At 32.7% G+C, this 27,768-nt stretch overlaps 2 protein-coding genes across 3 annotated transcripts in view; both read left to right on the forward strand.

Annotated features, from left to right (window-relative positions):
- The first annotated feature begins 284 nt into the window (after window positions 1-284).
- On the forward strand, window positions 285-659 carry LOC140433960 (uncharacterized). The gene has a single exon (XM_072521932.1). It carries the CDS (start codon window positions 285-287, stop codon window positions 657-659), a length of 375 nt encoding a protein of 124 aa, XP_072378033.1.
- Window positions 660-2,316: 1,657 nt separating this feature from the next.
- LOC140435073 (organic cation transporter protein-like) overlaps window positions 2,317-27,768 on the forward strand; it is a 129,950-nt gene continuing 104,498 nt past the window's right edge. The window contains exon 1 of one of the 2 annotated variants that reach the window (XM_072523767.1): window positions 2,317-2,556. The gene's annotated coding sequence lies outside the window, so the exon portion shown is untranslated. Of the gene's footprint in view, window positions 2,557-25,134; window positions 25,256-27,768 lie in introns of those variants that run through there. The other variant, XM_072523770.1, reaches the window with a different exon arrangement.

Below are 27,768 nucleotides of genomic sequence, written 5' to 3' on the forward strand. Positions count from 1 at the left end.
ATCAATATGCAACTAAATTATTCGGTGAACATAATTTTTACGGATGAACAGGAAGATATTCTGTGTAACTACATTAAAACTTGCACTAATATGGCGTATGACTTAACCACCGTAGCTGTAAGACGCATCGCATTTGATGTAGCTAAAGTAAACAAATTGAAGGTACCAAAATCATGGACAGAACGTAGAATGGCCGGTATCGACCGGCTTGTTTTATAATATCCGTCCTTATCACATACTGTCCACCAGTGATGGTGTTTCCATGTATATTCTTTAAAGACTATATGCTTAATGGAACACCTCGTGGTACCTTGGGACTAGCTAACCCTTCAGACTGGATGACAGAAGAACTTTTTTTACAAGTATTAGAACATCTTATCAAATATAGCAGCAGTTCCAAAGAAAATCCGTCGCTGCTAATATTTGATAACCACGAGAGCCACGTCACAGTGGAAGTAATCATGAAGTCTCGAGAAGCAGGTGTCCATATTTTGACGTTGCCCCCACATTGTGGCAACAAACTCCAGCCCTTAGGTGTGGTTGTCTTTGAGCCTTTCAAGGCATATTATAATGCTGCATGTGAGGCTTGGCTACTGAATCATTCAGGAGCGCCCATCACAATATACAATATCTCTGTTGGTTGGTACAGCACACGATAATGCTCTCGTACCTCAAAATATTCGGTCATGCTTTAAAAAAACAGGAATGTGTCCCTTCAATCCAAATATTTTAAGAGAGAGCGACTTTCTTGGATCGGCAGTGACAGATCGTCCTATAAAAATTGTAGAAGAGGAGTCCTTCAATAACGTCCTTTTAGGACCATCGGCTGTAAACTCGGTTCCTCTAGACACAAGTCCTGAAACAGCCTCTAGAACTACTAAAGAAAATAAAAATTTCATTTCACCAGAGATGTTGCAAGGATATCCTAAGGCCAAGGCAAGAAAAGTTAATAAGAAGCCGAGAGAAGAAGAAAAGTAGGATCCTTACAAGCACGCCTGAGAAACAGACACGTGTTGTGGATATTGAGATTTCTTCGGATGAAAGTGAACCAGTTCTTAATTTGGGAGATAGTGATGATAACGATGATTCTTGAATATGACCAGTGGATGATGAAGCATTTGACTGCAATCGTGACCCTGTAGAGGGTGACTATGTTTTAGTGAGATTAAAAGAAAAGTCCAAAAATATATTTTACGTGGGACTTGTTGTATCGTGCAAAAATTCAGAAGTAGAGGTCGATTTTATGCGCAAAACCAACAAAATAGGTGCCTCGTGTTTCGTATTTCCCACTGTTCCTGATATTGCTTTCGTGGAGAAAGAAGACGTCAGATTTGTTCTTTCAAATCCAACGCCATTTCGCAATAACAAGAGGCTGACAGCATTGACAAATTTTGGTCATCTAGACGTTCGCTAATTAGCCTTTTTACGAAGTTATATTGAGTATTTTTTTATTTTTCTTATCGAACTATGGAATATATCATGTGTCTCACTGTGTACTAGTAACATGTCTCAATGTGTACCAGGGCTGGTACACACTGAGATATGTGCAAGGTTGTTTTTAAAGTTACATAACTTTTTTGAATTAAAACTACAGGCCTTTATATTTGTGGAAGTGGTACATAAAATACCAAAAATCATTATGGCCGAAGTTGTTAGTTCTTGTCGTTGATTAAAAAAATTATATCGCTAATAATTCATTTTTTGTCTCACTGTGTACCACCTTCCCCTATGTTATTGTTTTGTGTTGCAAATAATTCATTATTTACTATTTTCGTTGAGAATAAGCCACAATATAAATTTAAATTCAGTTCATATTTAACGTTGCAACCTCCACTTCGGAAATCGTTCCCAAAATACAAACATTAATAAATTAAACGAATATTGTTTAAGTAGGTAATTTATTAATTATTTTTTAATTTATCATTTACTCTGTGATTAATTTTTCATTTAGTGTTTTATTCGTTAATTTAGTAGTTAGTTCTTCCATTAAGTAAATGTCTAGTGAATTCGGGCATTTTTTCATCACTGTTTTAGTGCTTACCTCATCGAGGACAGTTTCATTATGAGTTATAATCATATTTCGTTGTGATTAGAAAGTTATAACTATTAGATGTTTAAACAGTACAATTTTAAATTAAATTTATTATCTATTAATTAAAAAAATTGATAAGTGTACAAAAAAAAAACGTTGTACTTTGGGTCAACGCTCCCTCTGGATATTCCGACCCTGTTCGTATTTCCTATTCCAAAAATCTATAACAATTTTCTTTGAAATCGGATGATATGCAGACATTCACTGCGCATATGCCACCACTGCTAAAGGATTAATCGGTTGCCCAGACAAATTACCGACTAGAAGTTAACTTAGTGGCATGTACATACATTATTTGAGATTTCTCAATTCAGAACGTAGAAATGGGAACGCATGTGCTTAGTTTACGCCAAAAACGTTTTTAGTTAACTTATTTACAAGTAGGAGGTGTAATTTAACTGTTATTAGTAGTGAAAACCGCATTTTACAGTGCTGGAATATTTATTTGAAATAAAATTAAAAAGGTAAGAACAAGCTTTTATTTTAAAATATCTTCACAGTGTTTGAATTTTTGTTCTAGTTTACATTCATAAATAGATCAAAAAGTGCGCCAAGTTTGACGAAATTACAACTAGATTTTAACAATAAATTTGAGTTTTTCAATTAAACCTGACAAGAAAATATATCTCACTTTGACTAATGCATCAATGGGCTCATTTGTAGGTTATCTTACATGAGTTCTGCAAATATTACTATACAAAAGTGTATAAACATTTAACATTTAGTAGTGTTAACTTACGATGTGATTTTACAAAAAAATAAAAATTACTTTAAATTCAGTCATTAAAATTCATTCGTTCAAGGTGTGTCCTCTAAACATAATTAATTAGATGTACTTTTTCAAGCAATATCTAAGTGTGCCGGTATCTTTTAAAGCTGTATAGTTGGAATAATCTCCAAAAATTGTCTCTAACTAAATGTTTTTTAGCAATCTGTCCTTTTTGGTTATGCAAATTCCATGGTTCTACAAATTCCATGCACTGTTTCTTTCTATTTATTCTTTTTTTTATTCTACATAAGTACTTATCTCTTACTTTATAGTATGCTGAAGTATAATGTTTTTCGTTATTCTACATCTTCATTTCGGTTAACAAATAAAAGTATTCTAATGATTGTAACTGACTCAATTTTGTCCAACGAAATCGCAGAAATAGAAGGGAAAACATCCCCTATACCTATACAGAGTTATTCACGTTATTCGCCAAGAATATTATGAAAACAATCTGTGATTTTTAAATAGTTTTATTTTTTGAGGGGTATATTTGTCTTTTAGTGGCAAATTTTAAAATTCTTTTAGTCATATAGGGTGTTCACAAATACAAATTTTATCAAAGGTGTGTTTTGTTTTCAAAGAAATAGGTACCCGATGTTTAACTACATTTTCGATATTTGCGATGAACATAAAAGGAAGTTTTATTTTAAAGATTATCCCACCTAAATTGTACCTTTTTCATATTGGGTATTTTCATATGGTAAAATGTAGTACCCACCTAAATTCTCACCAAACACTTGTGAGTTTTAAATCGTAATAGCGTGTAAAATAAAAAAAAAACCAAAATTCAATTTGGTAGAGATTGGAACAAATTTTATATTATCAAAGTTTAGGTAAAAACAAAAGATATTATCAAGAAAATATAATTATTTATACAACGGGCTCATTGTTTAAATAATGAAAAATTTGTAATTTTTCCACACAATTTACGTTTTTAACTGCTGCTGTAATTTATGTTTTTATAAAGGTTTTTACGATCTTTTTCTGCAAAGTTGAAGGGAAAAGCTTTAATTCTAAACTTGCTTAATTAAATTTGCCTCTTAAGTTATTTTAATAATTATAAATAAAGCCTGACAAACAAATTTGGAAAAAATTAACATTTGCATTAAAATAAGCACTATAAATATTTTATTTAGCAGAAAAAGTTGCTTTATGCTACCACTATAAAGCAAAAAAAATGGTTGAAAAATATTCAATAGTTTATGAAATATATGTTACTATTTTTCAATTAAAAAAACGCTGTTGTTGCCGTTAGAGTATACGCTTTTATAATATTTCATTTTTTTTTGTTTTCTGTATATTTTCAACAAATGCATTGGGAAACCAAATTTCAATTAAAATAGTTTGTTTATAACTCGTTTTTTTGATAACATAGCGGGATTAAAAATTTTGAAATGCCGTTTCGATATTCGCGTTCCTGACATTTTTACACATTAAAAAGAAGTTTTTATAGGACCATTTTTGCCGAGATAGCTTTTTCAACTTTAAAAATTCATAATTTGTATTTATCAATATTAACATTTAAAACTGCTTGAGTACATATACAGTGTGTTCAACGAAAATTTGACCCCCCAGAAATTTGGAAACCAAGAGTTTCTTCATAATTTAAAAAAAAAACGTCAATTTGTATTGAGAGGGGGACGAATTTTCATGCAAAATTCATGCCCTCAAATGTAACCCCTTACCGCTCGCCATCAGCCCCCAGTTTTTTTTAATAGCAAGTGTGGTCGAGTTACACATCATTTGAAAGGTATTTTTTTCTCTACACGAGACTCTTTTTTTTTTAATTTAGGAAATAACTTTTAAGATAATTTTGGATTGAACTAATTTATTGGTTGAACATCAGTAATAATAAAAAAAAATAAAATTTCATCAAGTTAACCAATTAAATGTTCGAAATGACCTCCTCTGACCTCCATACAATAACACAGTCTATTTTCAAAGCCTCTTCGTACATTTGCAAAAACCTCCGGTGTCAATAATCGGCTTTGTCACAATTATTTGTCGAAACTCTGCAAGATTTGCAGGCGGAGTGGCGTATATTTTTGATTTTAGGTATCCTCACAAAAAAATCCAAAGCAAAACATCCGGTGATCTGGCCGGCCACTCTATTGGACCCTTTCTGCCAACGTCCTGGAAAACGTTGATTAAAAAATTGTCTTACGTGTATATCATAATGAGGGGTACCCGGTCGTGTTGGAAAGTCAGTTCATCCTCTAAAAGATTATTATCAGATTCCAATGTGTCAGTGATCAGCGGATCAATAACGTCTTCTAATAAATATAAATAGACGTTTAATTTCTGAGGTGTTTGTGTATGTGTGTGTCTCCATGACTAAATGAGGATTGCTGTTACTCCAATAACGACAATTATGTCTATTAACTTCACCATTTAATATAAAAGTACACTCATCGGTACACACTAAAAAAACATGTATTGTACAATCGATGTTGGTTGTTATTTATGATTTCACCAAATTCTTCACAAAATTGAAGCCGACGATCAGGATAATCTTCGTTTAATTGATGAAGTAATCGTGATTTATAAGGGTGAAATTTATGGTATTTTATAATTCGATGAACCCTAGATGCTGATGTACTAGATGCACGAGATAGTTGTCTGATAGACTGTCGCTTATCCATTTGTAAATGACCCAATAGCGCTACTTCAACTACTTTATTTCGCACTCGACGGTCTACTTCGTGTTTTGTGTTGTTCCCGTCAATTGTAGCTTCAAACTTATCAGTTGGATGGTAAGCGTATTGGTGACTTACATTTTTTTTCTGGGTGGTTCGTATTAAAGATCCTTGCCGTATCCTTAGCACACTGATTATTTCCATAACATAGCTTAAATAATGCTAGTCTCTCTTCACTAAAATATCCCCTTTTTGTAAGCCTTTGCAATAATATCTCTGATTAATCAGTCGGTGAAAAATCTCAAATCAAAGGTAACCTAAACACTAAAGGTAAACACTAAAGAAGATAATTAGGATTCATTATCTTTTAAAAAGAAAGTATTCAAAATTCAAGTAAAATTCATATGAAAAAGTAATATTTTTACAAAAAGAAAAAAAAATATCTTCAACACAGGGGCGTGTTGATATCGATTTGCAGGTTCATTGAGTGTCGTGTAGAGAAAAAATTACCTTTCAAATGATGTGCCACTTAACCACATTTGCTATTTAAAAAAAAACTGGGGGTTGATGTGGTTCAATGGGGGGCTACATTTGAGGGCATGAATTTTGCATGAAAATTCGTCCCCCTTCCAATACAAATTGACGTGTTTTCTTAAAGTTGGAAGAGTTTTTGGTGGGGGGGGGGTCAAATTTACGTTGGAACACACTATACATATTAAATCTACTACTTAACAATGCCATTTTTACATATACTAAAAATTGTAGGATATTTTGAAAAATACTGATTTTCGTAGCGACCTTCAATGAAAACTTTTTGCCTGAAAAGTGGCGGGGGAAGTAGATCCAAGCGTTCAAAAGTTGAACGCAAGACTTAATTTATTTGATATAATATAATATTATACGTTTTGATTTACGTGTATTGTAATTTTATTTGATCAGACTATAATTAATACGTTTATTTCTAGTCTTCTACATTAGATTTATCACGATTTCATTAAAAAAGCAGATGTTATAATTGAAACTGATTCAAACGAAATGGTAATACCTATAATTTATTTAGTAGCAGTGTCAATTTACATACCAGGATTGTGTGATTACCGTCATATTCACTTTATTTACGATATAAAATTTTAAATTAAATTATACCAGCGGTTCTCAAAGTTGATGTAAACGCGATTGATCTAATAAAACTTTCAAAATTCAGGACACAGACCACTATGATTTGTGATTCAGGACTCACTTATTGCTGTCAAGAACGGCAGTGGCGTAACAAACTCCGTCGGAGCCCCCCCCCCCCGCAGAATGGGAAATCGGGCCCCCTTTAAAAAATTGCTAAATGCGACTTGTGTAACAAAAACTTATATGTGTTAGTGTATTCATGCACTGTTTATAATTTACATTTTTAATCTTAATTGGTGTAGAATCAAATAAAACAAAAATAATAAATGATTACATTATTACATAGTATTATTCTATGAGATGAGCAACTTTCTTCGTGCACTACAATCAGCGAATTATCTACAATTCTATTAATATCTGTCTGATGGGCAACATTATTTTCAATACTTATAAGCGCTAGAGAAGATAACCTTGCTTCTGACAGAAGCTGCTACCGTTGCAGAGGTACTTGTTAAAGAATTCTTTAGCCGATTTGGTGTTCCCTTGGAGATCCACTCCGACCAAGGGCGAAACTTCGACTCAACCCTTTTCCAAAACGTTTGTAAATTGATTGGTGTCAATAAGACGGAATGGTCGAGAGGATGAACCGAACGATGGGTAAACACCTGTCCAAAGTTGTATCAGAATTTCCTAATGAATGACCTACCACTCGGCCGTGAATAAAACTACAATCCAGACTTCAACCTGTCTGATGTTAGGTCGTGAAGTTCGTTTGTCCTGCGACCTAGAATTTGGCTGCAGACCTTCCGAAGAACATGTTATAAGCGAAAATTATGTCGACCGCCTGCAGTTAAGAATGAACTTGCCCGAAACACATCCGGTTAGCCAGTGTCAGAATAAAAGATCAATATGATTCTCGATGCAAGAATGAAAGCTATGAAGTAGATGATCATGTTTGGCTTTATAATCCACAACGTCGTCGAGGCTTGTCTCCTAAACTGCAAAGACAATGGGACGGTCCGTATGAAATTAAAAAGAGAATAAATGACGTAATATACCGAAGTTGCCGAAAGGTAAACCAAAAGTAGTTCACATAAATCGTCTTGCTCCTTATGCTGGCTCAAATGAAACAGAAGAAGCAGGAACCCTTCAACATGAGATCAAATATGACCGTCGACCAAGCTTTAATGAATTTATGTCAAATTACGCAGAGAGAAAGAGTGCTAGATTAGAATAAACCACAGAAGTTCAGCAGGATCTTTTTAGTGTTCCGCATAACATCTCTCTAGCCCACAGTGTTGCCCAAGATCTTGAGATGACTTAAGGAATCTCATACGTATTTTATAAGAAGTTCGGTCGTTTGGACGAGTTAAAAAATCAGCAGCCTAAAGTTGGAAAAGTACTGAGATTAGAAGATGGTCCTCGATCTTTGCTGTATATGGTTACCATGAAGTCGTATAGACAGGACAAGCTACGAGGATATATGGCGTGCTCTAACTAATTTGAAGAAAATCGTGTGCAATTATGATACCAAGAATTTGGCCTTACCCAAGTTAGGCCATGAACTAGAAAATCTGGATTGGAAGATTGTAAGAAGCATGCTTGAAGTGATCTTTCGAGAAACCGGCGTACGAATTACTGTGTGTTGCATTAATCCGAAGAGATCGTGTCCTTCAAAGACAGTAGACTGTTATTTCTTTCTGAGGGGTTCATGCAGAGCTGGAGAGTCCTGTAGATTCCGCCATCCTGGGCCTACGTATAGAGTTGCTGATCGGGACGCTCAGATCTAAGAGAGGAGCAGTGTACCTAACATGCTTATTTCGACGTAGCCCATATAACGATTGCATCTCAAGACGACGATGATCTGTGTTCGGGAACCTTCCGGATGTTTCGATCGAGATGGAGATCGATGAGCTAATGCAAGCAAATAGAGGTGGACTATTCCAGAATATTCTAGTACATTATAACTTGTATATATCGTCGCTTGGATGCAGAAGTAGCCTAAGTCACAAAATGTTAATTTTACAGGAGAGCATTTTTTTTGTTTTTTTCTCAAAATATTATAAAATTCTTTTATCAGAAAATTGTATAACAATGTTTAAAAAGCTACTTTCCCTACAGTTCATTGCTTTAACGATAAAGGCCACGTTCTAAAAAAAGCTGGACATAGACTAGTAAAGTCTCAACTGATGTAGTCTATGTCCAAATTTGGACATAGAATATACTTACATGGAAGTACTTAGGCTAGTTCTGATCAATGCATAATATCAATAATCTAATCATGTAGTAGGTATAGGTATAAATTATTTTAACACAAACAGTGTACTTACTTATAAATCGTATATTGTCGGCTTTCAGGTTTAACAAATAAGTTTCTGAAATTATTAACAACTGGGCCGTGTTAAAAAAAGACAGAAAATATTACTACTTAAAAAATCAAACAGATGGAACAAAATAGAAAATAAAACAAATAAATTTAACTCAAAATTAGGAACTAAAATTAAACAATTATGAATATTTAAACATCAATATCTGAATCTTCCCCTGTTCGTTTTTCATCATAAGGTAGGTTTTTAAAAAAATCATGATATTGACATGAAATAACTTTCTTCTGGCAAAGAAATTGCAAATGGTCGTATTTCTTTTTCGTTAATGGAATTTGCCTCGTATAGTTTGGCTTCAGTTCAATATCTTCTATATTAATTTGAAGTGTCTTTCTACCCTTTTTGACCAGATTAATTTTTTTAAATTCAATGTCTTCAAAATTGTATTTAAAAAAACACATATTTGGATAGTCTGGCCGGGTTTGTAGAATTCGTAATTTGTTCCAGTAAACTTTCTCATTAGATTCATCCTTGTCACAATTAATAGATGTTTTTGCTAGAAGTTCTTTTAGATCAAATATATTTTTTTGGTCTAATTCAACGACGTTATACGGGTTGTTTCTCTTTGCAGTTCTGACAATTATTGTGTACCATTGGTGAGGAGAATAGACTGGAATATTACGTGATGCTCTTTCAATCACACTATGAATACTGTCTCCCTCATTTTGTGTGTGCCCTCGTTCCAGAAAGCTATGACAAATTTTTACTTTATATAATTGAGAAATGTAATTGTATAATGAAAATAAGTATTTATTTCTATTTTGTCCGGCACAATTGTCAGAAAAAAATGAAAACTCATTTCTACCGTGTTCAATATTACGCTTTATAAAATTCAAAAGGCAACTACCTATTTCACAAGAGCCTCTCTTGCCTATGGTTATATACCACATATAACAGTTGCATTCTTTATTACCCATATTGAAAATAGTAAAGTTATAAGTTGACAATTTTAGCTTATAATACGCTAATCCAACTTCCGACTTTGGTACCTGAAGTATTTGTTGTAAATCAAAAACTGCGCAACAAATCTGTTGATTTGCTGCTAATTTCTCTTCAGTAGACGATTGTTCGAATCCATGGCAAATATCGCACAAGTCTTTCTTTGGCTGAAAGAATGACATATTAAAATCTGAATTAAAGACAGCCCTGTATATACTTTCCGTTGCTACTTCAGTAATGTTCATATCGGAACAGTATTCCTTGTATAAATAATACATTCTGGATATATTAAGAGATGCAGGTAAATACAAACGTGTTGTGTTTTTTCTGCAATAGTGACTTTCAATTGTCTGAAAGGAATTTATATGTTCTCGAACGGATTCTTTGACAGATTAGTTGAGTAAGGAGTTTTTACAGGCTTTTCCTCTTCTGTCTTCGGAAATCGTACCAATGGAACAAGTTTTATTAAGTACAGTTTTAACAACCTGGGCACTTATACAAAGAGTATTTAAAAAGAAAATCTTACACACAGGTACTTTGATGTTGTCCTTTATGAAATAATAATCAAACGTGAATGTTCCTCTACTATGTTGGTTTGGAGAAGGCGATTCTTCATTTTTCTCTGCAGCAATATTTATCTTCTTTCGGCTAATTCTTGTTCTTTCTTTATTTTTTCTTTGCACTAATTTTGAAATGAAATCTCGTTGTCTGTTGATGTCTTCAAGATTCCAGTAACGACCAAATATAGATTGCCTTTCTTCTTCAGGAATCTTTTCGCTACATTTCATTCTACAATGACATGGATCTTTTATTTTCCGGGATGGTTGAAGTTTATTTTTCCAAGAGTTGTATTCCTTTCCGCTATTTCGAGATGTCTTTATTATATTTCTTCTCCAGGAAATCGGGTTTCTTTTTCTTTTGCGTGACTTTCTTATTGATACTTCTTCTTGATCAGGTTCCTGATCCAACAAAACAAATTCGGGATCATTTTCATCGTTATCGGAAGCATAAGGATCAGACTCAGAGGATGACATGTCCAAATAATTTTCCAACACATTCGTGTTAACCAATTTGACAGATCTGCTAGGTTTGGAATCACAAGATTGGTTGAACAGTTTTTTTGGCGATGCTTTGTGATGCTCACTGGGTCTGAAACTATTAGCTTCTTCAGTGTGGTTTGGTTCGTTAAAAAATATTTCTCGGAATGGTTTTGTCGGTGTCTGATTAAATGAATTGGAATTAAAGTATGTTGAAGTTTCCCAAAACTGTTGTAGAACAAGCCATGGTTCTAAATTTACAGAATCCATTAACTTAATGGCATATTTTGGAATGGAAACGTCATCGTTGGACTCTGAAGTTAACATTTTATCTGAAACAACAATAATTTGTTTATTTCCATAATAGTTACTATTATCTAAAACATTTTTATTGAGAAACAAACTTTAGGCCTACTCACTATAGGGTAATTAATAATAATAAATAAAATAGCATTTTTTAAATAATTTCTCATTTTTATCAGTAATATAATTTTATTAGATAAAAAATGATAATTTTTGGCGTAGTCTCAGGTTCATGCATATAATCTAATCAAAAAATAATTTATTCAAAAAGGCCATTTAAATAAAATATTATAGCCAAATCCAATATTTGGCTATAATATATAAAATAGACATTTGTCTAGGGTAGTATATAATAATGAGTGACTTTACCCTAATATTTGGTTGATATTAACAGTGCCACTGAATAAACAGCTACTATTTGACATAATAAAATAAAAATAGGAAATAGAAAATCACATGAACAATAAATTTTTGTCTTACCTGCACACTGGTTCTTCTTCACTTCAAGCAACTGAAGTATTTTTGTACTTCGTGAGTTCAGCTCCAATGATTTTTGATTAAACATAATTTAAATTATTATTGATCTATCTTAAATCGCGAATAAGTTTATGTCCTCAATATATATACGTAAATTTATGCAGAACTAGTCTATGTCCGGCTAAGCGACGGAGATACGATCGGTTTGCTGCGGCGCTCTTACATAGACTGATTCTGCATGAAAACTGACAACGGTACGGAACATAGGCTAGTTCAAGTTTTGATCGATATGAGCGTTAGTTGTAAAGATGGACATACAATACTTCTGCATCCAATGTAATGATGCTTTTACTTTCAAATGGACCTAAAATATCAAATGAGGCAAAAATGGACATAGGCTACTTCTGCATCCAAGCGCGATATAAGTAGCGCTGATATTAGCTAAGTTTAGTTGATAAGATATTATCGTGCTTTAAACTTATAAATAAATATATTTATATAAATTAGAACCGCTCGTTTTATTGAAACACGCTACAGTACACAAATTTTTTGTACTAGAACACCTAGATAATCTTTAATAATTTCTACGCAGCGTCCCATGATGAAAACTATCTTTTGTTTTTGGGTTTTCCGGTCTATAGGAATTTAACTCTTTTAACCTTGTTGTTCAAGAACATTTTATTAACGTGGTAGAATATATTAATGGGTCGTTAATGTTAGATTAATCTAAGAAGTACATTTCTTCTGGTTAAAATGTGTGGTCATTAAGTTGATTTTTATGCAGTTCTCTCGAGACACCAAAACATATTCTATTAAGTAGGACTTCCTTGTCTAACTATGTTAACACAATAATTGAGGACTGCGTATAGAATTTAGAAATTGGTTGATTAAGGAAGGTACAAATTGTATTTATACGTGAGCGTTGCGAATTATAAATAGAACAATTTAAGAACCAGGTATAAGAAAAAGGTATTGTTCATCAACAATTAAGAATATTGTTAGAAAGTGTGTGTGTCGTCCCTAGATTAGAAACACCGAGATAAAATGTAGAATGAAAATCTAGGATATCGTGGAAGAAATTACTGGAGAAATGCCGGCGTTTAAGATGGCATTATGTATAATTCCAAGTTCTTTTAATCTTCTACTAACTTATACCGCCTTTATTCTATGAGGTTGTTGAGTGGACTGTATTATTTTGCGTGTCTATGTTGTACGTAAAGAATACGAGTATACTCCATTCCACGAATATACTACTGTTTTAAATTCGCTTTAAGGTATCGCTTTAAATGGTCCAATGTGCTGAATTGTACAATAGTAAATTCTCCCCATTTCTTTCCATGACAGATATAAACTTTAGATTTAAATATGAAGTTATGATGTAAATGTAGAGTTAATAGTTTATAGAACAGTAATTCAGATTTTGAAGTATATAATTACTATCATTGAGTTTAGTATTGTAAACAAGTTGGTTTTTGAATCAAATAGTGTAATTTATTTAGTCGAATATTCAATTAGTATTAAAAAAAAACAAAAAACTTACTTATTCTCTTATTCTCCTAATCTCCTAAAACTATCATCAACGATCAGATTCACAGCCATAATCAGTCGGCGATATAATATGAAACTGTATATAAATTTTCGGTACTTTTTAATATTTGTAACAACTTGTTACTTTAACTATCAATAGCCGGTATGTTATACCCGTTACTTTCGGAACTTTTAAGAGTACATCCACTCAAAGCAAACAAATATTTAAAACTAACAAAGTGAAATATTAGATTCTTTTTCTGGTTTCTGAACCATCGATCTGCCAATTTCTTTTCATTTATATTAAAAATAGTATATTTCTTTTTATTACAGTTGTAGTACCTAATAAAGTAATAAAATAGTGTAATATCAAAGAAACCCGGCACGTCTCTTTGGTGTTTACATTTCACGGAAAGCTTACCCAAATGTCTGTCATTATATTTATTTATAGTAGCGTTTGTGTAAAAATTTTTGTTATTTTCTAATTAAATTTCACAATAAATTTTGCGTCCATCTGAACATCTATTAACTGAATTAATTTTAGTTTAGATGTCATACCAAAGAATAGTAGATCCTTTTTATTGGAATAATGATTAGACCAATTTACCTTCATACTTCTACTTGCACAGTAAAATATTCGTTGTTGAAGTAATCCAAAACAGTCGTATATTCGTGGAATAACCTATAACTTGCTACAAACTTTTATTCCTCTACGTACTATAGGTAACAGAAGCAGGTACAATATATGAAAATATACGTTGTTCCACAAAGTTATTGGTTTCGCAATCGCTGTGACAAAATTCGTCTTCTTGTTAAACACTTGAGAGAGAGAGAGAGAGAGAGAGACACACTCTGAGAATCGCAAATACCAAAATCACAAATTTGCTTATTAAAACATCATGTCTCTTCCGCGAGAGTTTCTAACAGATTTCTTTGAATTTGTATTTGGGCCGATGTGAACTGGTCTTTTTTTACAAGTTTTAATTACCGATCGTGTTTTATTGTTGTAAGGAATATTTGAGTCGTCTAGGCATACAGAGTGGAGTGAATTTAATAAAAACAAAAGGAAATATTCTATTTTACGAACACTTTGACAATTACAGGGTTGTAAACAAAATTAGTTTACAACTAATTACAAAAATGAAATGGCGCTGGGCCGGTCACACGTGAACACGGAGAATCCTAGAATAGAGATCAAGGAGAACGACAGGAAGCATGGGAAGATCTCAAAAGAGATGGCTAGATAGCTTAAAAGCAGTGGCAGGCAAACAGTGGATTAGATTGGTGCAAGAGAGAGAAATATGGAAGCAATTGGGGTACCTACATTCAGGAGTGGATGGACAATGGTTTACAAAGAAAAAGAAGCGAAGTGTCCTCCCTAAACTTTAATAAGTGCTTTGAGTGCTTTCCACTAAATTTGTCAACACATTGCCTGATTTTCATCCAAATTTGACCCGATATTTAGATGCTGAAGTATATTAGAGTATTTTTCGTATGCGTTTGATGCTCTCAGTAGTTGATCGCAAGCATCTCAATGTAGTAAAGATCTAGCAACCTTGGGCGTAATGACAAATATCTTGATCTTCTTATCTTGACCTATAGCAGTGAGAAATTGGAATCACTATTATGACTGTTTATCTATAATTTGCACTAATCATATTCCCATTTAAAACTAATAGACAGCCGATAATAGGCTGTTAGACACAAATTCAATAAAACGCAAGGTTAATCTAAATAAAAATATATTCAAAATAAATAACAAAATAAAATTAAATAATAATAAAATCACCCTATCGGGCTACATCACACAACTTTTTCGGAATAACTATTCCATCATCAGTGCTATCTGGATACACATGTTTGAAGCCACTAAATATATGGGTAAAAACCCTTTAAATATTGTTTGATTAACTTTGAGTTATATTTTTGATAATTAAAAAGTATGATGTTTAAGTTACAAAAGGAATTGATTACATGGCAACGTAAGACTCCACTGGAGTCCTTAGACGAAGTCTTCCAAGACTCCGTCTCAGGACGAAGTCTTTTGCATTACTAGGCAAAAGCATCGGTGCGGCATTGTCAGTTGTCAGTGACGCTGTGAAATTGGTAAAAAATATTTCATAAAATTTTAAACTGCAGTGAGTTTCGTGTTAAAAAAATTTTTTTTTTGAAATTAATTCCTCATATGTCATTTACATTTTCTCCCGTTGTTATTGGGTTTGTTTCCAACAAGCTTGTTTCTTCTAGTTTGTTTGTTTCTTCTAGATTCTAGAGACTCTATGTTTAGTTTTCAGAGTATTTCGGTAGCTTGTTCTTGATTAGTGGTCATTTTAATATAAATTTGTCCAGTACTAAAGATTTTTAAGCTTTCATTTTTAGTGACGCTGTGAAATCAGTAATACATTATATTTCATAAAATTTTAAACTGAAGTCGATTTCGTGTTAATAAAACAAATTATTCCGAAATTATTAAAACTGATTATTTCCGATATATCTGCTAACTCCTTTAATATAATGTGATAATGCCTCTTATCATTGTATGAAGGTTAATCCTGCGCCTTATAATAATTCTTTGTAAGATAAGATGATTGAACAGCTTGTACCGAAGAATGTATTATTATAGTTTAAAATGAGAATTGCATGAGGCAATGAAATATTATAAGGACAGTTGAAGCTATTTATTCACTCCGAAAATTGTCAAATTTGGTTAATATAAAAAATAAAAATAAAAATAAAAATAAAAAATAAAATAAAAAATAAAAATAAAAAATAAAAACGTTTATTGCCTAATAAAAATTTGACATGTCATTAAGTATCTCATTCATTATTGCCTTCTTTCTTCGGCGTCCCGCTCTTGCACCGCCAGCTTCTTGATTATTTGACCTCTCGGCATACTGGACTTCTTTGTGTGGATTTATCCTCGTCTTCTTCTGTAGGTACTAGTTTAAGGCAGCGTACCTACTTCCCTGCTTGGCTGTTTTCCGGCAACCATCCGGCTAGACCCTGATCAGATGGTCGATCAGTCTATGGGTAAATCTATGCATCCTCTGGATCCTGTTATTCTCGAGGATGCCCCTGGTCTTATTGAGTCTTCTTGTGGCCTGGTGGAAGAAATACCTGGTCCTTTTCTCGACCACCTCCCTCAGTGGTGTATACTGGAGCCTTTCTCTGATGGTTGCATTCGTGATTCTGTTCTCCCATGATGTTCCGTCGATGATCCGGTAGCATGATGTTTCCGTGGCTTCTAATCTTCTCCAGTGTGTCTCTGCTATGGAACTCCACACTGGTACAGCATATAGCATCACCGATCTAACATAGGCCTGGTACAACTGAATCTTCTTGGCCTTGGACAGCGGACTGGTCCTAAAAATGAAAGGGAGAATTAGTCTTTTAGCTGCATTAGCTTTTACCTTAGTTTTTTGTGTATGCACCCGGAAGTTGAGTTTTCTGTCGAGGTGGACTCCTAGGTACTTGACTGTATCTTCTTCCTGGATCCTGTTGCCTCCTACTCTGATTTGGTTTCGTGGTGGTCTCGAACTCTGGCTGAAGACTATGAACTGCGTCTTTTGGGCGTTGATTTTTATCTTCCATTTTTCGGTGTATCTCGTGATTTTGTCCAAGTGATTTTCCATGTTCCTGATGATTCTTCCTTCGTCTTTTCCGGATGCATACACTGCTGTGTCGTCTGCATAAAGAGCTGTTAAAGTTCTTGGATCTGTAGGTAGGTCTGAAACAAAAATGTTATACAAAATTGGAGATAAAATGCTGCTCTGAGGCATTCCTTCCTGAATATTCTGGATTGCTGACATCTTTTGGTCCGCTGAAACTTGGAATGTTCTGTTGGACAGGTATGTGTCACAGATGTTGATGAGGTAGTGTGGTAGCCTAGCTTTGTCCATCTTGAAGATTAGTGCCTTTTTCCAAACCGTGTCATATGCTTTTTCTATGTCCAGTATGGCTAGTCCTGTCCTTTGTTTCCTGTTGAATTTTATTTTGGTGTCGCTGATGATTCTTGCTAGCTGTAGTTCGCAGTTTCTTCCTTTTCTGAATTCGAATTGGTCCTCTTGTATAATTCTTCTTCTTTCTGTGTGCTTCATCAGTCTCTTGTAGATGATCTTTTCCCATGGTTTCTAGGAGAGAAATAGGCCTGTAGCTTTCTGGTCTTCTTCCATCTTTCTTCGGTTTTAGAAGTGGGATGATCTTGGCGTGTTTCCAGTTGCTCGGAAAATGTCCTTTTTCCAAGCAAAATTTGAAGATATAGTGCAGTTGCACTATGATCTTCTTTGGGAGTTCCTTTAGGGTGATGTTGTGAATCCCTTCTGGTCCTGGTGCTCTGCTTCCTTTCAGTTTCCTGATGATCCTTGCAACTTCATATGGGCTGAAGTAGTCTTCTTCTTCTATTTGGAATTCGTTTCTTCTTTTTATCCTGTTGTATTCGTAGTCGACTTCTCTTCTTGTTCGTGGGTTCGACATGTCCTGATTTTATCTGTGTATAGCTGCTATATTAATTGCGATGGTATCTACTTTCCTTGGGTTTTGAAATGTGTTCCCTCGTTGTCCATTTGTGGCATCTTTTGCTTTCCTCTTCTCTTGGCTTTTAGCATTTTCCAGACGTTTCCATGGTTTTCTTCAGCTCTCCTGATGTTGTTGTGCCACTGGTTTTCAGTAAGACTTCTCAGTCTTACTCTTATTTCTTTGGATAGGGTGTCTCCGTATTCCTTGAATTCCTGTCTTCTGGTCCTCTGGCCTTGTTTCTGTCCTTGATGATGTCCTGAAGTTCTGTTGGAATGATCAGTCCTTTGTTGTTCGTCATAGATTTCGGTATGTTGTCCTCCATGGCTTGTTGGATTCTCCTAGTTATATCTTCTATTTTTCTTTCGACTTCTTCTATTGAATGAAATTCCGTCTTCATCTCGATTTGGTTGAGTTGTCTTCTGTAGTTGGGCCAATTTGCGTATTTCCATCGCCATCTTTCTGCTGGTTCTATGGTGGGTGGATCGACTCTTGATGTCATCCTTCCAGTGACTGGTTTGTAATCCGAACTGCATTCGAAGTTGGCCCTAACATCTTCTATAATGACGTCCTTTGTGACGAATAAGTCCAGCGTTGAGTTGTTGTGTCCTCTTATGGGGCTGATCCTTGTTGGTTTGTCTGGTGCGAATAACATCTTGTCCCTGTCTTCGCAGTACCTTAGTAGTGCAGTTCCTGGTGCTGTGTCCGTTGCACATCCCCATGATGTGTGTTTGGCGTTGAATTCCCCTGCTAAGACAACGGTTGGTGCTGAGTTGAGCATGGCATCTAATTCTTCGATGGCTAGTTCTTCTGAAAGTTTCCTGTAAATAGAAAAGATATTAGTACCTCCTACTTTGATTCCTATGCTCTCAAACTGGTTGGTTTCCATGATTACTTGGTTCCATTCTATGTTATTTTTGACATAGATGGCTACTCCTCTGTCGTTGGGCACGTCTCTCCTTCCGTATCCATCGTAATCAAATTTGGTTAAAAACTCTTCCCTTCTCTTTAACAGCCTGTCTTCGAACTAGTACTGAATGCGATTGGCATTCATTCCTTCTGATTAAGAATTAAGTTGAATAAAAGTTCAAATTCACTTGGCAACAAAGTAACCATTTGCTGAATGTGATATACTTTGTATATCACATTCTAAACATCACTATGATGACCTTGAAGTATACTATATTCTTCTTGTGTTGCCAGGTGCGAGAATGAACAAAGTGGAGGGTGTGCCAATACGCTCACAGGCTACGTACAATTGACCATGAGAGAAAATTATTTTCTATGTTTAGTCCACAAACATTCAAGAATTAGCCTTGTTATTATTCATTAAATGTATTCTTTCCGTGGTTTCATTAGTTAATGTGCTGGCCAGCTGATTAGAGTGCCCTTGACTAACTCTTTTACAATATTTTATATTTTATATATTTTATATATACGTTAACGTATAATTTGACAGCTACTCGTGCGCAGTAGAGGAATACACACGTTTGCGTTAACGGGTCTCCGTAACCTTGCGTGCGTTTACGAATTCCCTTAACGTTATTCAAATTGTTCCGAGTATTACCGAATGTCTGTCAAATCTCCGAAAATTATAAACTTTTTGTTGTTTTGTGATTTTAACCAAAGATTTATCTTTTGTTTGTATTATCGTAACCTAAGAATAGTGAAAAAAATCGAAAAAAAAAAAATGACGGTAATCAATTTCCCAATAAATTATTACCAAACACATCTAGAAGTACAGCATCGTCCATGTCATTATCCTCGAAATCAGATTCCCCATTTCAATAGACGAAAAACAAAAAAAAAGTTCAAAAGATTCAAACATTTCCTTATTAAGGATATCTTCCATTCTGCTGTAAAAGCAATCAAAATATTTCATAAAAAATCTACCTAAACCAGGAAAAAAATATAAAAGGACACTGTCTAATCATTCAAATTTGTAAACAATCCACAACAAATCTAAACGTAAAAGACGTTAACGTTTTACCGTTTTACAGTTAAAACGTATATAAAAGTTACTGAGGCTTAAAATATGGTAATACCTCCGAATTTATTATAACTGCATCGATTTCTTTGAAAATTTCAAATTAAGCTTATCTTACCCTCCACTTCAAAAGTTATATACGCTCTAGGTGCGCTTTTTGTTTTTAAGGGGTGAAAACTACCCCTTATTAAAGAAACTGGGAAAAACATGGATTTAATTATTTTATGCACTTAAATCCTGTTTATTCGCATAAGGTAAATATTGTAATGTGTTCTCTAATATGAAAATTAATTATTCACAATTTTCAACCCTTAAAACCATTTAAAAACCCCTAAAAGCTAATACTTTTTATAAAAATAATATGAAAAAAAAGTCGTAGCAGCTTGAGACATTTCAATTATGTATTTAAATACAAATAAAAATTAATACCCTAGCTATACAATAATATTTTATTTATTGGAAATTTTCAACCCTTACAACCACCCTTATGACAAAAATGAATTAAAAATGAATTAAAAAATATTTTTATCGGTTTGAAACATTTCTTGAGTGCATTTTATTTAACGAAAATTAATTTTTTGCATAGAAAATAACTTTTTTTATAATTTCAACATTTCAACACTCACAACCAACCCCTTTTTAAAAAAATTAATTTAATATATTTTTATTGGTCTGAAACATTTCTTGAGTGCATTTTATTAAACACAAATTAATTTCTTGCTTATAAAATAACATTTTATTATAATTTCAACATTTCAACCCTCACAACTACCCCCTTTGTCAAAAATGAATTAAAAAATATTTTTAACGATTTGAAACATTTTTAGAGTGCACCGTTTGTAGACAAAAATTAATTTTTTACTTATAAAATGAGCCTACTTTTTTCAACCCTACAAGCACCCCTTTTGATGAAAATAAATTCCTTAAATCCTTAACTTAGACATGGACATAAATAGAAAAAATTTAGTTTATAATATATTACAATTTTTTTATTTTCCAAAAAACTAAAAATAAATAATATTTATATAAAACGAGGTATAAAATAAATGAATATCTATTCATCATCGGAATCATAATTTTCACCATCCAATTAATCTTCGTTTACTGGAGGACAATTTTGTCAACTATTATCACCACAGCATGTTCCGCATGTTGCATTGCAAAATAATCCCAGCCTAAGAGAGCCACCCGCTGATCCGCAACCTTTTGTACAATTGCAAAAAATAATTTTCAGCAGTTCTTCTGGAGCTGGTAAACTTTGCATTTTAATTGGTTCCAAAGAATCTCCACTTTTAGACCCACCCCAATCCAAAATATTTAAGCTGTTATTTTCCAACCATATCTGGATTTGTAAATAAACCCTTTTGGTATGTTCATCCAGAGCTATACTGACGAAAAAGTACATAGACACATAGCAGATGTTCCAAATAAAAAGAATAGAGAGATACATAGATGCAATGTATAATATATTAAATGTCTATTAGTTCCATCGAAATGCTCCAATGCTCCAAATTATAAAATTTTTCCATGCTCCAAAAATTTATTCTAAAAAGTACTATTGGTTTTTTTTACAATAACTCGGTTAATTTTGATGCTACAACATGCATAAAAAAACGATTTTACAGGTAATTTAACGGGCTATAAGTATAGGACATGTTAAAATATTCTAAAGTCCTTCATGTTTAAATAGTGAAGGGTCAAAGGGTCGGAGACCAGTGGTTCATGCGCTATAAAGCAAACTTCAACCAACTATATCTCCGTTATTTTTTAAGCTACAAAAAAAAATTACAAAACGAAAATTTTTGACGAAGAAAAACCTATTTTTTTGTATTGTGTCATCTTTTACGTATCTTTTATAGTTTTGAAGTTATTATAAAAAAAAGATTTTTTTTTGATATTTACAAAAAAAAATGTAATCATACTTTTTTCAAAAACTGAATATTCTAAAGTGGCTAAACTTTTGGATCATACAAAAAACACTAAAATAAAGTGAATTCTATAAGGAAAACAATTTATTTTAATCCTAGTGAACATGACGTTAGTTTATTGCGTCTTTTTTACAAAAATTTGAGAAACCCATCGTTTTTTTGATCGTATCTCACGTACAGTTAGTGCAAAGGACTTTTACTACCACTCATTTTAAAGGTCTTTTCAAACTCTTTTAAAAATATTATATGAGTTTTTGTCGAAAAATGTACCCGTTTTCCGATATTTAACGTTAAATACTCGTATTGAAAGACAAAAACAAAAACAACGTTTTTTTAACGAAAAATGACATTTTTCAACAGTGAAAACTCAAAAAGTATTGATCTAGCGAAAAAAATGTTTACTACATTTTTTGTTTGAAATTTGTCCTTCTATCGAATAGCGTGGTTATTTTGAGTGAAAAAATTTCCACCCTCGAAAAGGGGTGGAAAACACCCCCAGGATGGAAGCGCACATCGGCACTATATAACTTTTGTTCCTTGAGTAATTATTTACAAACACACAAAATTTCAAATGAATCGATTCAGTTATAAAGAATTCGGAGGTAAAAACCCTCAGTAACTGATCTATAGTGTATTTTTATGTATGAGAGAGTAATAAAACAATAAATTATGTATGCAAATCCCTAAACTGTTGAAACGGGTGACTCAATGAAAAACAGATATTTGTCAACAAGTTTACAGAAGTATATAGGAAAACAATTTTAAATTGAGTATGACCACCAGGTATAAAGGTTGGAGCAGAATAGAATACAATAGTTGTGAGGATTACTAATCGCTAAATAAGGTTGCCAGTGTCGGAGTGATGGAGGTTAACAGGTACTAATGAATTTGCAAGAAATGTAAGATGTTTATTTTATTGGTTATATATAACCAATAAAAGTTTAATAAGTACCTACCTATTTGCAAAATAAAGTTTAATTCTTTAGATAAAATAAAACGTTTTATTTTATCTGAAATGAGTGCATTCCACGAAGTAAGGGTTTCAACAATCAAACATTTAATTCTTTAATTCCAGGAATCTACGACAGTAATTGACTAGATAATTACCTTCTAAACTTATTCCACAGAAAATGTGATAGTGGGTTTTTCCATTTTGTAGGAAGGTCCAAGTGGCGTATTCAAAATTCTTAACAGTTCACTAAAAGTATGTACTTCAGTTGCAAGGTGCAGTTTATTGTGTATACTAGTGTTATGGAAAATTTGGAAGTGCCGTGTAAACGCCGAAAAATTGGTCCTCTAACAGTTAATGAAAAAACATTAATATTTAATTGTTTTAAATCATTTACAGACAAACGTTTATGTGAAAGTGTTGATGAGACCGTTGAGTTAGTTAGCAGTACACTTGGTGTTGGGAAATCTACGATTTACAGAGTTATTAAAGAAGAGAAATGTGGTAGTTTTCAAATGCCACGTAATACTCCAGGGAAACCAAAATTTCAAATAGAATATCATTTTAAAGAAGGACTTCGACGGAAAGTGCATGAATTCTTCTTTAGACAAGAATTTCCAACATTGGATAAAGTTCTTGTCTCAGTTCGAGATGATAAGGATTACCCAGAAATGAGTCGAAGTACGTTATGGAAACTTTTAAAAGAAATAGGCTAAGAACCATAAAGGAAATGAGAAACCAAAAAAGAAAAATATTTTATCTTGATGAAACATGGATCAACGAGGGTCATACACCAAATAAATTTTGGCAGGATGAAACTGTTACAAGTCAAAGGCACGCTTTTGTAAATAACTTATCTACTGGTTTAAACCCACCATCAGGAAAGGGACGCAGGCTGATAATAGTACACATTGGCAGTTCAGACGGTTTTGTTGAAGGTGGTTTATTAACTTTTGAATCAACTCGTACCGGTGACTACCATGAAGACATGAACGCTGTCTTTCAAGAATGGTTCGAACAAATGATAGATCTTCTTCCTAAGAACTGTGTAATAGTAATGGATAATGCAAGTTATCACTCCAGACTTATAGAAGGACTGCCCACAACCAAGTGGTTAAAAAAAGACTTGCAGAATTGGCTGAGTTCAAAAAATATTACGTACCATCCCGGATCTATAAGAAAGGAACTTTATTCGTTGTGTGCCCTTCATAAAGAAAAATTTAAAAAATACGAAATTGATGAAATTGCCAAAAATCGTGGAATGACAGTACTTAGATCCCCACCATATCATTGTGAATTAAACCCGATTGAACTGGTATGGGCACAGATAAAGAGTGAAGTTTCAAGAAAAAATACCACTTTTAAAATTCATGATGTTAAACAGTTGTTTTTGGAGGCCGTAAATAATGTAAAACCTGAAAACTGGGAAAAGGCAGTAAATCACACTATTAAAGAAGAGGAAAAAATGTGGAAGCTGGACAATATTACTGATAAAATGATCGAGCCAGTTATTATAAATCTTGGTTCTGAAAGTTCATCTTCTGAATCTGATTTGGATTTGTAACAAGTAGCTGTAAGTTTTATATTAATATTTTTATTCATCTATTTAACATACCTTAGACGGTTTTAAAAACTCTTTTTCTCTTTTGTAATTTTTAAAAATTAAAAAAAATGTGAATTTTTTAAAACCCTTTTTTATGTAGGCCAGTCAGTTCTAATATAGTGTGTGATAAAAGAGGTCACTTTTGTTTACATACACATAACACTTTATAACACTGAAATAATTCATTTATTTTTTACAATTATTCAAAGTAATTTTTCAATTAATCTTGAGCACGCCCATGGAGTGGTCGGAGCTACCAGTTAAAATTATGCTAATTACTCTCTCGTTCATAAAAATAAACTATAATAGTGGCCGTTTTCTTTACGTTTACGTTAGTGTTAACGTTTACCTGTTACTTGCACTTTAACTCTCTAATCTGTACTTAGCTTTAATCTGAACCTGAGTCTCGATTCAAATTGCATTTATAAAAATTGCCCTGTCTATAATCTTGGAACAATTCTTCAATATATTCTTGCCACCTTTTTAACCGTTTTGTATTATCTGTGATATTTTTATCCTTGTCTAGTAAAATACTTCCCATGCTTTTCTAGCTGTTCCTTTCATTTCCTATATTCTTCTGTGTAGATTAAAACTATAGTTTTTCTTTGCAATTTTTCTATTTTTGTAAATTTATATAATGTTATATATTTTAAAAATGTTTATGCATATGTACACGGTCCATTTGCATTTCAAATCATAATTTTAGTAGCTGCCCCATTATTTAATTTTGTTTACCAACGTGGTACCGAGATGCATCATTGTTTCCATTTGCATAACAAGTTGTCTCATTCTATTTATTAATTGACTAATTTTAGTTTGATTGTTGGATTAGCATATTCATTAGTTGTTGCTCTTGTTGTGAATTTGTTTTAAGATCTGCGTCGTCGCTTGATCGTAAGAGATACTAAATATTACTCGTATATTCATTATTTGTTCTACTATTTATAGCGTTTCTAAGTTTCGGATATAGTTTCTGTTAGATTTCTTTAGGTAAGTGCAATAAAACCTTTACAGTTAGAAAGATGTGCTTTATTATCTGTGTCACTTCTTGAGCATGTTACTGAGGTGAAAGTGAGGAAATTTGATGCATCTGCATCTTGGACTATATATATATATATATATATATATATATATATATATATATATATATATATATATATATATATATATATATATGAGCAATTCCAATACTTTTCACCCACTTTTGTGGGAGGGGTCTTCGGATTTGCTCCAAATTATAGTATGTTATTATACCCTATGAAATAAGACTACAGTTCAAATTTCAGCCCTCTAGGTACACTAGGGCCCGAGAAATCAATTCTCAGAGGCCCAAAAAGGCCCTTTTTAGCCTATATTCAAAAAGCTATATCTCGATGTCCTATAAACCGATTTTAATTTAGAATAGCTAATTTTTTTTGTTATAACGTCAGCTATTTACAAAACAATTTTCAAAATCCTAGATCCCAAGATCCATTGTCCGGGTCTAAATTAGTGCGGACGAAATTTAAAGATTTTGGTTATTTTTAAAAAATCATAAATAATGAATGGGTAATTAGAAATACTTTTGATAAGTTGTATTTGAAATGTTTTTTTATTACCTTTAAAATGAGACTTGGTAAATTAAAATTTATCAAGTAGATTCAGAGTTAGAGCTGTTTGAAATTGATCATTTTCGTGAAAATCGCGTTTTTTCGAATTTTCAAGCTAGCAGCAAAAAAATCTTTGAACTTTTAGAGTAACGAAACTTGGTGTGATGCTAGTTCTTCATATGTACAACAACCTGTAACTCTTTATTTTTGGTGTTTTAGCCATTATTGACCTTATCTAACTGCTTCAAAAATTGGAAAAATCGAGTATTATGCATCTAAAGTAAGCCAAAGTACTCGGCAGTTTTGGCATTCTTGAATCAATTTCATAATACTAACCCCTTTTTCTCAATTTAGATAATAAAAGAACTTACCAAGAGCTTTAACTTAAGTGATGGTAGAATTCTCTGGGTGCTCGAAAACAAAAGTTTGAATTGTTAAAACGTTTTTTTATAATTCAGGATATTAAATCTGTGAAAAGTCGTTTTGGCCTATTAGTAAGTTTATGTAAAATTTTGAACAACTTTGATTTTGTAACATATAGAAAACTTCTTTAGTCACTATTCAAATCTATTAGCAATTGAAACAGTTTTTTCACCACAAAAAAAAATGTACCGCCGAGCGGCCAAGAGTGTAAGGATTAATGCTAGTACGAATTCGTGCACGCATGTGTGCACAAATACTTTTTCTCTAATAATTTTTGTACTTCTAATAAATATAATAAGCTTACAATAGAGTTTTACCGTATTATTTTACAAAAATCGCTGAAAAAAATAATAAATTATTGTATATGAATTGAACCTGGCAGTAATAGCTACAAATTTGACACTGTTTGAATCGCCAATTGGGAATGATTTTAATTATCAACGAAAATTTTTGAATTGAAAAAATATCACTATCTATTAGGATAATGTAAACATGCCGAGTGGAACAGTAGATGCATTATGCTTTAGTATATAGCATTAGTATATGCTTTAGTTAACATTGGAAAACTTTTTATCAAAGTTTTTTATCAGAAATGTTTATTCTCAAAACGAACAGTAAAACGAAAATTTTTAAACTTAATTAGAATATAAGAATATTTATATCGTATATATACAGGTATGGAAATAATTTTTCGGAACATAGGAATACCAATGCAATAAGTAGATTTCTTGATTTGCAATTAACCAGTGTAAATTTCAAGATAACGTCGCAATGTGCCGTGTCTAATTCAATTGTTCGACTGGATATGCTGTACCCACTGAGTTCTCTGATTTGCAATTAACCAGTGTAAATTTCAAATATCAAGTCGGGATGTTTTAAAATGAATTTATTTGTTCGACTATAATCGACTTGTAATAAGGATTACAATGGAACAAATGAATTAATTTTAAAACATCGCGACGTTATATTTTAATTTACACTGGTTAATTACAAATCAGAGAACTCAGTGGGTACAGCATATCCAGTCGAACAATTGAATTAGACACAGCACATCGCGACGTTATCTTGAAATTTACACTGGTTAATTGCAAATCAAGAAATCTACTTATTGTATTGATATTCGTATGTTCCGAAAAATTATTTCCATACCTGTATATATATATATATATATATATATATATATATATATATATATATATATATATATATAACTATATACGATATAAATAAGCTAAGTTTAAAAATTTTCGTTTTACTGTTCGTTTTGAGAATAAACATTTCTGATAAAAAACTTTGATAAAAAGTTTTCCAATGTTAACTAAAGCATATACTAATGCTATATACTAAAGCATAATACATCTACTGTTCCACTCGGCTTGTTTACATTATCCTAATAGATAGTGATATTCTTTCAATTTAAAAATTTTCGTTGATAATTAAAATCATTCCCTATTGGCGATTCAAACAGTATTTTAGGCAGTGTCAAATTTG

This window comes from Diabrotica undecimpunctata, chromosome 2, assembly GCF_040954645.1.
Source record: "Diabrotica undecimpunctata isolate CICGRU chromosome 2, icDiaUnde3, whole genome shotgun sequence".
NCBI classification, from domain to species: Eukaryota; Metazoa; Arthropoda; class Insecta; order Coleoptera; family Chrysomelidae; genus Diabrotica; species Diabrotica undecimpunctata.